General features: G+C 53.5%; 1 protein-coding gene across 1 annotated transcript; it reads right to left on the reverse strand.

The window, feature by feature from the left end:
* Nucleotides 1-9,382: 9,382 nt before the first annotated feature.
* On the reverse strand, nucleotides 9,383-10,258 carry LOC128903357 (olfactory receptor 14J1-like; the record flags this gene model as incomplete). Its single annotated transcript, XM_054187375.1, has 1 exon — nucleotides 9,383-10,258. A coding segment is annotated over one exon (876 nt), but the record flags the coding sequence as incomplete, so codon positions are not given.
* Between the last annotated feature and the right edge of the window lie 1,162 nt (nucleotides 10,259-11,420).

An 11,420-nucleotide genomic window follows, 5' to 3' on the forward strand; every position in this document is an offset into this window, starting at 1 on the left:
TCAGGGCCATGGAGCCAGGCTTGTGACAGTGGTGCTTGGCAGGAGGTTAATAGACAATGGTCAGATGTTGAAATAAGGAAGGTTCAGGACAAAGAAAATGAGAATCTTTTTCTCTGTGGGGGCATCCAAGCATTGCAGGAGGTTTCCCAGTGACATTGTGCCATCTCTGTCCTTGGATGTTTTCCATCTCCTACGGGATAAAGCCTTGAGCAACATTTGACCAGCATTGGTCATGCCTTGAGGCATTTGACCAGCTTCCTGAACAAAGCTATCAGTATGCCATGCCTCCTGAGATTCCTGGGAGCAGCCACTTTCTTGTCTTTCTTGTTCTTCTACAAACTTCTCCACATCTCCAGACCAAGTGGTGATTTAGGCTGTAAAGAGAATGGAAACAAAGCCTCTGGCTTGGTTACTATCAACTTAATTGCTAAAAGAGAGTGAGATGGAGGGATCTCAGAGCTTCCAGATTCCTGTGGAAGGTTGAAGGCCTCCAAGAAAGGAGTTGAAAATAAGAGTGTTGAACTAGCCTAGCCTTTACATCACTTCACATGGGATGCTTCTGCTTCCCACTTTCAGCATTGGCACCCAGAAACCTCACATGCTTTTCTTCCTCTCCTCCCCAAACCTGACCAAGTGACATGAAGAAAGAAAGCAGAAAGGCCCTAGGCCCCTGTGAATCAGCTGGGGTCTGGCACTTGGAGGGCCGCTCAGTGAATGGCAGTTCTTTCGTGGTCCACCCGATAAAGAATCAAGCTGGGAAGTCAGCCTGCAAGAGCAAACCAACAAGGTCCATGGACAGGCAAGGCTGTGTCTGGAGAACCTTTACACCTACAGCGTAGATCAAGCTGGGGCTGAACCTCAGGCCTGGGCTGATGGGATCCTGAGCTGATGGACAGAGGGCTGGGAGGAGGCCCCAGGTGAAGCTGCTCAGGGCCATGAAGGCCTGTGGATGTTTTCAGGGCCCTGACATGGTTTCCATGGGAGCCCACCTGCCAGTGCCCTCAGTAGGCCTCCTTCCGTACTGTCCAGGGTCTGTGCTCTGCTCCTCTCCTTCCCTGTTCCCCTGGAGATCTGGGAGACCACCATTTGATGGTCACTACAGCCAAGGCTGAGACTGGTCTTCACATCTCTGACCAGCTCTGCCTCTTGGCAGTACCAGCTCCACTTGTGCATCAGTGTGGCCCATTTGGCAGCTGTGCTAAGAACCATCAGCATGGACTTACCATGGGTAAATCAAAGAAAAAGGAAGCCTACAGAAGGTGGAAGCAAGGACAGGTAGCCTGGGAGGAATACAGAGAAATTGTCCAAGCAGCCATGGATCATGCTAGGAGAGCTAAAGCCCAGAGAGAGTCAAATCTGGCCAGAGGCATCAAGGGCAACAAGAAAGCCGAATAAAGAACACGGACTTCACAGTATCCAAGTGCTGTTGTGTAGAGTTCTTTGTTTCAACACCAAGCTGTGTGAAGCAGTTGACAAGCTGGAGGGATGGGATGCGATCCAGAAGGACCTGGACAGGCTTGAGAGATGGGCCTGTGTGGACCTCATGAAGTTCAACCAGGCCAGGTGCAAGGTCCTGCACGTGGGTCGGGGCAATCCCAGGCACAAATACAGGCTGGGTGGAGAATGGCTTGAGAGCAGCCCTGAGGAGAGGGACTTGGGTGTGCTGGTGGATGAGAAGCTCAACGTGAGCCAGCAACGTGCACTCGCAGCCTGCTCCGGTGTGGGTCCCCCACAGGCCACACTTCCTGCCAGAAACCCTGCAGAGGCATGCTGGAGTGGATGGCAGGTGGACACAAAACGATGGATGAGATTCCCACAACGAGAGTAAAAGCTGCAGTCCCCAAGGCCAGAGAGAAACAGGCCTTGGCTGCGCAGCCCTGGCAGGAGAGGGGTTTGCTGTCCCAGGTTACTCTGAAGCACTGTGGGACCTATGGCAGAGGTGGAGCTGATCTGCAAGAAGGACAAGCTGCTGCTGAGAAAGTCCCTGGGGGAGGACAGCTTGTGATCTAGGCACACTGTGGGCATCATGCTGGGGGCTGACTGGCTAGATAGTGGCTCTGCAGAGAAGGACCTTGGGGTCCTGGAGGACAAACAGCTGAGCATGAGCCAGCAATGCACCACCATGACAAAGGCCAACAGCCTCCTGGGCTGCATCAGGAAAAGCATTGCTGGCAGATGGAGGGAGGTGACCTTCCCCTCTCCTTGGCACTGGTGAGGCCACACCTGGAGTGCCCACACCCTGCACACTCACACAACTTAGCTCTACACTGACATTTTCCTCTCCCAGGCTTTTACCAGCCCATCCCAGCTGTTCCTCATCTCTCTCCAGAGCCCTTGCCCTCTCCTCTGCCCAGCCAAGCACAGCTGCCCAGTCTGGGCTGGTCCCACAGCAGTGCCCACCACAGTTGCTGCAGAGCTCTCGGCACTCACTCCACAGCCCCAGCTCCTCTGAAGGGCACACAGCCCCTGGGGGGCAGACAAGGAGCTCAGCCTCCCCATCAGCCCCAGGCTAGTGCTGGCCTCAAGGCAATGAGGAAAACAGGCTAGTCACCCTCTGCCTCTCCTGATAGCCTTTTGAGGTGACCCCCAACCCTGAGTGAATTTGCCCCCTCCTCTGCTCACATCAGCCCCGCTCCCCAGGACAGCACGACATTCCTTGGCCCTGAGGGTCCTCTGGCAGCTCCCACACCTCTCCAGCCTCCCTTTCCCACGCCTACCGGATCCACACTGACTTTCTGGGCATTGCAGAGGCCTTGTTTGTGCATACCTCAGTTTAGTGAGGTATTTAATGATTTGGCTGCTCCCAAACTCTCCCAGTTCTTCTTTCAACAATCCTTTCCTGAGGCCCTTGATGAGACAGTCGACACAGGTGAATGATTTTCACAGTGTTCCTGGATCACAGCTTATCCACACGCAAGGACATTTTGAGCAGCACCTTGTCATCCTGGAGATCAGCTTCACCTCCGCCACAGGTCTTCAGCAACACTACAGACAACAAAGCCTGCTTCTTCCAGGGCTACAGAGCCCAGCCTGGCTTTTCTGGTGTTGTAGGGAGCAGCGTTTCCTCGTTTAGTGCCTTCACATTGCCGCCTGCCGTCGCATCCAGTATGTCTCTGGTCTCGAGCACAGCATTAGCAGGTGTGGGGTCTTGGGCACTTGGTACTGGGTTTGCCTGGGACAAGTCCAAGCTTGGCCCCAGTGCTCCAGCTCAGGTGCTGCAGACCAAATGTGCACCAGTGCCCTCAGCCTGGGGCACAGACCGGAGGAGCTGGAGTCCCATGTGCCATCCTAGAGTTTGTACGTTGGTGGAATAAGTGGCAAGGGGTGGTGGGACAGCTCACAGTGGTGCTGCCATGGTGCATAGGGGCTTTTCAGGAGAGACGGGCCAGGAAGATGAGGAGGGAGATGCCCTCCATGTGCAGGACCTTGTTCTATGTGTGGAGCTCCTCTATGGGATGTGCAGCAGGTTGCGTGAGCCCTTGTGAGTGAGGGTCAAAGGAGAGGCCTGTTAGTGTCACACCCTCGTGGGAGACAAAGCACCTGCAATCAGGGTAAGGAAGTGGAGAAAGGTTTGCTTAAGCAAGCCATGGAAGTCCTCAGATCCATGACCCCAAGTGCTATTGGAGACTTTAATGACACTCACTGGCAGGTGAGCATGGCAGGATGCATACTGTCCAGCTGGTGTTGGGGTCTCTTTGGACAACTTCTTTGCACAGGCGCAGACCAACAAAGGTGATGCTCACTCCAATCCAGTCCTTGCAAAAGAGGAAGTGCTGATCAGGGATGCGAAAACCAGTGTCAGCTTTGGCTGTAGGGACCATGAAATACTGGGAGAAGATTTTAGCCTCTTCAGGGGACTTTCAGTGGTAGGCCCATGGGCAGCAGTATTCAAAGGCAGCAGAGCTCAGTACAGTTGGTCTTTCAGAGAAGCATCTTCCAAGCATAAGAACTGTCGACATTCATAAGCCGGAAAACAACCAGACATTTCAGGAGAGCAGCTTGGCTAAGGAAGGAACGTGGATGCAAGGACTGATGCAGGAATTTAGAAATAGGGATGGCTTTAGAGGAGCCAAAGCTTCCCTAGTGTTGACCCTTGCAAGAGCTTCGAGGACATCAAGAGGATCTCTTAGTACTTCCAGACCAATGCAAGAAAAAACCCAAAGATTATCTGTGGCCACTGCAGAATTTAGTAAGAACAGGTGTAGAGAAATATGAGATACTGTATCCCCCTTGCCTTAGTCTTCCCCAGCAAGGTCTCTCAGCCCTTTGCTCCTCAAGGCAGGAGTCTGGAAGAAAATAACCAGCAGTGAATGCGGATCAATTCAGGTGTCACTTGGGCAAACATAGTCCTTACCAGCCTATGGGGCTGGAGAGGCAGGCTCCCAAGGACCTGAGCGAGCAGGACGGTGTCACCGTGAGGCCCTTCTCCATCATCTTTGAAAGGTCACGGAGTCTGAGGGAACTCCCTGATTACTGTAAGAACCCAAACATTGCATGCACCTTGCAAAAAGGCCCAAAGGATGAGCAGGGTAACAGAAGGCTGTGCCCCCCTGTGACACCCCTTTCTGGGTGTCTGAAAGAGAAGGTGATTTACCCTGGATTTACCCAAGGTAGCTTCTTCCTGGCCATCCTTTTTACGTTTTCTGAAGAAAGGAGAGGATTTCTGGGCAAGGAAGAGCAATGATTGTCTTCTACCTGGAAGTCAGCAAGGCTTTCAGCATCATCCCCCACAATGTTCAATGTCAGCACACTATGGTCTGCATGGATGGATAAATAGATGGGTAAAAACCAGCTGGACAGGAGGGCTGTCGTGGTTTGGGGCAGATTGGCCAATGGTGAGATGACAGATGCTCTCCCCCACCTCTCATTCCAAGGAGACACAGAAAAGAGAGAAAAGATTTATGAGTTTAGAAAAAAATGGTTACTGCAATAAAAAAGTAAGAGTTCATTAAAGTAGTTACATTAATGAAATATTAATAATAAAATATAAAGGAAATAATGAAATAGATACAATGCACACAAAACCCTTTCAGGCTCCCAGGGAGATGTCAATGGCAGGCACTGGGGAAGTCAAGGACTGGACTCAGCACCAGATAGGAACTGGATATCGGATATAGATTCAGGAACACACAGGTCAGGATCAAAGGCAGAGAAACAGGGTCCTCCTCAGACATCAGTCACTGAACAAAGAGAGCCATTGAAGAAAAGAGCCGACCTTTTGATTCCTCATCTTTTACACTGAGCATGGGAGATGGGATGGAACACTCAGGAGATGGGATGGAACCATGGTAATGCTGGCCTCCTTTGTGGTATCTCTGCAATAAAAGGGAGTTTCCTCAGTGCCATGGGTGAAAATAGGCCTTTTCTTCCCAAACTGGAGTGCAGAACACACTCAGGGAACTGAAGGCTGAAAGGCCTTGATGATGTGCTTGGGTGCTGAATGGACGTGGGGGATGGATGGGGGCATCCCTCACGTCTCATCATGATGAGAAGTCATGACATGAGATGTCAAAACTGGCTCATAAGTCATGACTGACTTCCCTCTCGATTGCCGGTACATCACCATTCAGGGACGGAGCACCAGCCACGTCCCTTGCCTTTGGGGATTCACAAAGTCCAAGCCTGATGGTGAAGTCGGCACTCACAGGAGTGATGGGTGGCCCCATTGAGGCCATCGCTTCTCTTCAGGAACAGCAGGGAAATCTCTGGATGACGAAGGATGCCAGGACATGCTCCAGAAAGAGAAGATCAGTGCTAATCCTGACACCTGAGTGCAAAGAAATAGTTGCACTTCAACAAAATAAATTACAAAAAATCCCAAACTAAACCCAGAGAACAGCATCCGCCACCAGCACCGTTTCAGTGGTAGTTCCAGCCGCTGCAGAGCTGCAGCTGACGGCCCTGCTGTCCCTGTCGCAGGACTCCAACTGACAGCAGTTACCAAGGCCCTTTGGGAAGACTGCACTGGGTGTCACCTTCTCTGAAGAGGACCTGCTGCTTCCCTCTGGCTGCCATTAGCAGCAGAGCCCTCTGGTTCTCCACCCCACACTTTGCCCCCTTGGACACAGGAGGGACCGGCTTTCAGCCGCTGCTTTAACAGCTGCCTTTGCTGTGCTCCTTTTCTGTCTCTCTTCCTACCGCATCCGTCAGGATGGGCTTCTTCTCATTCCAGACGGAGCCCAAAGCCTCAGAGTACACTGCCACCCCCTACTTACCCACCCTGGGATGTGTTGAAGAAATAACAATTAGCAAATAGGAACTCTACCAATAGCGCGTATCTGGCCAGCCTATAAAGCTGTAACAGCTCATCCTAAAGCTCCGAAGGCATAGACCAGCCATCACTTCGATCCCATATCTACCTCCTGTATGATCTGTCCTGAAGGTCAAATCATCATTACCTTCAGAAGAGGATGGAAGGTGAGGAGAAGTGGGCAGTAAACGATGAATGGTTGGGAAAAAGCAGCCAAGCAAGTGGCAAAGGAAGGAGCCGAGTTGTCCCAAGGCCAGCTCAGCCCAAGGAGCTTTGGCTGGCCCGCTCTTGAGGATGCCAAGCCCTGGCCAGGTGAGCTCACAAGCAGTGGCCAGGTGCCACATCACTGCCCCTTTGTGACAGGGGCCACCCCCACATGCACGGGGACACACTGTGGCCCCTCAGCCACCACAGCTGGGGCACCTCCTGCAGCCACCAGCCGGCAGCTGTTGGGCTGCCCCAGGCACTGCTGGCCAAGGGCTGCTCATCTGCCCACAGAGCTCCCGCCTCTGCCTGGAGCCGCACCAGCCCCAGGAATAAAAACCTGCCCAGGGCTGTCAGCGAGCCCCTTCACAGCTTTGGCCGGCACAGTCGTGGGGCTGAGGACTTCTTTTCCACTCTTCCCAGGTGCAGGACTGCATCCACGAGACTCCTGCAGCAAAGCACCTCATGTCTAAAAAGGTCATTTCCAATGAATTTAACCTACCCCCAAGATACAGCCACAGGCTGACTCTGAACTAGTGCTACCAAAGAACCCCCTTGAGCAACTGCGCTGGGTGCACCTTGGGTGGCTGCCAGGCCCCCACCCAGCTGCTCTCCCACCCTCCAGATCCAATAGCCATTTGTGGGTGGCTTTTTAGCATCTGGTTAACGCCTCCACCCCCGTGGAGGGCAGTGAGTGTTGCTTCTGCCCCAACGAGGCAGCTGGTTGCTATTCCTGCCCTCCTTGAGCTCGCCAGTTCGGCCCCTGCACCGCCTGCGTCCTCCAGTTTTCCCCACTCTTGCTCGGGGCAGTGAGTTCCTCCTGCTCAGCTCAGGGCAGGGAGTTTTCCTCCTGCTCCACTTGGGGAGGCTTTCTTCTTTATATCCTTCCCTTGGGGCATCCAGTGTGGCCTCAGCCTTGCTTGGGTGGCTTCTTTTCATCGTGTCCCCCTCAGGACAGATGGTTTTTCCCCTCTCTTGCCTGGGGAGTCTCCTTTTGCCCCTGCCCTACACCAGGTGCCTGGATTTACTCCTGCCCTGCTCAAGGTGGCTCTTTGTGCCTCTGCTGAAATCGGGGTGACTCGCTTTGCTCCTGCCCCGATTGGGCCATATAATTTTTTCCCTCTCCGGCTCAGGGCATCTCCTTCTGCCCCTGCCCCCGCCCCGCTCGCAGGGGCCATTAATGTCCCGGCCACAGCAGGACCACCGGGGCTCCAGCGCCATTTCATGAAGAAGCTCCAGCTTCATGATGAAGAGGGTGTTCCCAACCACAGTCACAGGGCAGGTCATGAGAGAGAAGAGGACGAGAATTTTTCTGAAGGTTGAGAACATCTTGTACTAAAGGCATTTGGTTCTCTGTTAGGTGCTTAAAAATATCATGAAGGACGTTCAGAGAGGTGAAACATGGAGGGTGTGTGCCTCTCACTGCATTCCTACTCCCTAGACGTGCTCTGTGCTCTGTGAGAGGTGAGAAATGCCATCTTCTAGAGGGCAATGCCACTCACGCCTGCAGAACCCTTTCGGACTGCACAGGGGAGATGCTCCACAGAGGTGCTTCTGTCACACCGTGTAATCAAAGGGACAGGCCATGAAGAGAGGGGAGGGTGAGGTAGCACACAGGTGTTCCTGGAGACACACACGGCACTGTCAGGGCTCTGGCAGGGCTGCTCAGAGACACGAGTCCTTCCCTGGCACGGGCAGAGGCCCTGCAGCAGACTCCATGGCCTCCTGTTGCCACTCCCAGAGGCCGGCAGCACCTCAGCCCCGCGCTGTGTCTCCCTGCTCGGCACCTCTCTGAGATGCCCCACGGCGTGAGGAATGGACACAGGGACCTGGGGTCAAGGAAGCCCATCCCAGTGCTGCATTCAGGGGGTTTCCCAGGGGACGTTACTCTCCAATGAAGGGACACGGCCTGTCCCACAGCACTTTCGGGCATTTCTAAGAACAGCTGCTGGTGTTTGTGCTCTCTCGGGTTCATGTCCCCACATGCACACGGTGTGCATGCCGAAATCTCCTCTGAACCATGCAAACAGGGACTTCTGACCTCGTTATTCGGTGTCTCTCCACAGGCAGACAAACATCCTCTCTGGGTTTGCGTAGGCGTCCAGTTCTGCAAATGGTGGTTTCAGGTGTCTGTTCTGTGACGATTGCCCTGGGACAGCTTCCCCGGGGTGTCCAGCAAACAAAGGCACAGACCAGACCCCGCTCTGCTGGTCCTTCAGTCCTGTCCCTGGAGGTGTGGCTGTGCAAGGACACTGTTGTGTGTGCCCTCACCCTGCACACGCACACTCTTTACCTCTTTACTGGGCATCCCTCACCAGGGCACGTTTGAAGGAACGCTCTTGACAGCAACTGTGGAAGAAGACCTAATCCTTCCTGCACTGCCCTGAGCAGATCCCCTTTCATGGTGGAAACTCTGTTATGCAGACGAGCTTTTTCTCAGAGGTGCCCATTGCTTCTCCGTGCCTGTGATCACAGAGCTGCTACACAGCAGCACCATGACCAAGCTGCCAGAGCACTCAGGCCTTAGATCAACACAGGGGCTCAGAAGGAGAGTGTGGAAGTGAAAATAGAGCAGCCCCGGAAAGAACAAGTGCTGGTGCTCTGCAAGTACTGGGATTCTTTCCCCTCCTCCTCGGCGCTCAGGCTCTACCCCTGCAGCTCCAGAAAAGGCCTGAGAAGAAGGATTTTGGGCATGAGTCTGTGAGTCTCAGAAATTTGGATAGATAGGTAGTAAAAAAAAAATCTCAAATAATGACATTTATTTGAGGACAAAAGTATATAATTTAAAAAAAAAAAAAGTAAGAAAAAGCCAAAACCCTCAACCAAACCTAACACACAGTTACCTAACCCCTAACCAAACCTATAGAAGACGGGCTAGGCGTATAATGAATTACATTATGAGTGATTTGCTGCAGAAAATAACCTGGTCATTAATTTCCAGAGGGCATCCTTGAGCTCCTGGTTCCTCATGCTGTAGATGAGGGGGTTCACGGCTGGAGGCACCACGGAGTACAGCACAGCCACCACCACATCCAGGGATGGGGAGGAGATGGAGGGGGGCTTCAGGTAGGCAAACACGGCAGTGCTGACAAACAGGGAGACGACGGCCAGGTGAGGGAGGCACGTGGAAAAGGCTTTGTGCCGTCCCTGCTCAGAGGGGATCCTCAGCACGGCCCTGAAGATCTGCACGTAGGACAGCACGATGAACACAAAACAACCAAAGCCAAAACACACACTGACCACAAGAAGCCCAACTTCCCTGAGGTAGGAGTGTGAGCAGGAGAGCTTGAGGATCTGGGGGATTTCACAGAAGAACTGGTCCAGGGCATTGCCCTGGCAGAGGGGTAGGGAAAATGTATTGGCCGTTTGCAGCAGAGCATGGAGAAACCCACTGCCCCAGGCAGCTGCTGCCATGTGGACACAAGCTCTGCTGCCCAGGAGGGTCCCGTAGTGCAGGGGTTTGCAGATGGCAACGTAGCGGTCATAGGCCATAATGGTGAGAAGATAAAACTCTGCTACAGCACAGAAAAAGAAAAAAAAGACCTGTGTAACACATCCTTTGTAGGAAATGGCCCTGGTGTCCCACAGGGAATTGGCCACGGATTTGGGGACAGTGGTGGAGATGGAGCCCAGGTCAAGGAGGGCGAGGTTGAGGAGGAAGAAGTACATGGGGGTGTGGAGGCGGTGGTCACAGGCGATGGCCGTGATGATGAGGCCGTTGCCCAGGAGGGCAGCCAGGTAGATGCCCAGGAAGAGCCCGAAGTGCAAGAGCTGCAGCTCCCGTGTGTCTGCGAACGCCAGGAGGAGGAACTGGGTGATGGAGCTGCTGTTGGACATTTGGTGCCTTTTGGTGTGGAGCACTGAACAAGGAGGAAAGCACAGTGACAAGTTAGGGGAGACTTTTCTGAGAAAAATCAACACCAGTTCTCATACCTCACGCTCTGCTCTGCTTTTCCATTTCTGTCAGATCTTCATTCAGCTCTGTGGCTGGAGCTCTGGTTGGTTCTGTCCAGGTGTGCCAGGAGGAGCGGGACCTCTGCCCGCCGGATGCCCAGGAGTCAGCCCTGCTCTGCAGCAGCAGATTCGTGGGAATGGGGTGGGCAGTCCTGGTGTCCCAATTTCTCAGATAAACCTCTCCTCGTGAAAAAAGGGCTTGTCAGTCTCTGCACTCCCATTGCCATGAAACCACAGTTGCAAGAGTGTTGGAGAGAGGTTCTTATACAGCTCTCTCCTGTCTCAGCAGGAGATTCTCTTGGATTTCAGAAACCCTCACCATTTCTGCTGCATTCAGGGACAGCAAAGGGAGTCCTGCCAGGCCAGGGGATTGTCTGAGGGTTAGTGCAGAGCGAGGGGAGCTGGCCTGTCCCTCTGTCTTGTTCCCAGCTGCCCTCTGCTTGTGCCTTTCTGAGACAGAGGGGAATCACACTCACACGTAGACCTGAAAAGACACCAGGCGCTGCTGAGAGCAGAGAAACCCACTGCCGAGAGCTCAGCGTCTCACCTTTTCTCAAGGTCTCAGCACCCCACTTCTCGCCAAGGACACACATGGCTCGTTTCACAAACCCAGCAGCCTTTCCTTGGTCGTAGCGTCTCTGCGCTTCTCCACTGGGCATTCAGGTAACACCAGGATGCTCCAGGACAGACTGGCATCCTGGAGGGCAGCGCAGTGCTTGGAAGGACACCCCAAGGAGACACCCAAGTGTCCTAGTGATGGTATCTCAGAAGGGGAGAGTCAGCTCATTCCCCAGCCACATAGACTACTTTGCCCACAGCCCCACGGGTTAGAGGAGAGCTTGGACACTTCATTCCCATGGAGACACTTGCTCAGGGGAAGGGGTCTGCATTGGAGGGGATCATACAGAGTTTTCTGAATCCTTCCTCCCACAGCATTTCTGGTTTCTCTTTCCTCTCATTCCCTGATCATAGCTCTGCTGCCGGGAGATTTTCCTCCTGGGAGGTGTTTCCC

This window comes from Rissa tridactyla, unplaced genomic scaffold (genome assembly GCF_028500815.1).
Source record: "Rissa tridactyla isolate bRisTri1 unplaced genomic scaffold, bRisTri1.patW.cur.20221130 scaffold_29, whole genome shotgun sequence".
NCBI lineage: Eukaryota > Metazoa > Chordata > Aves > Charadriiformes > Laridae > Rissa > Rissa tridactyla.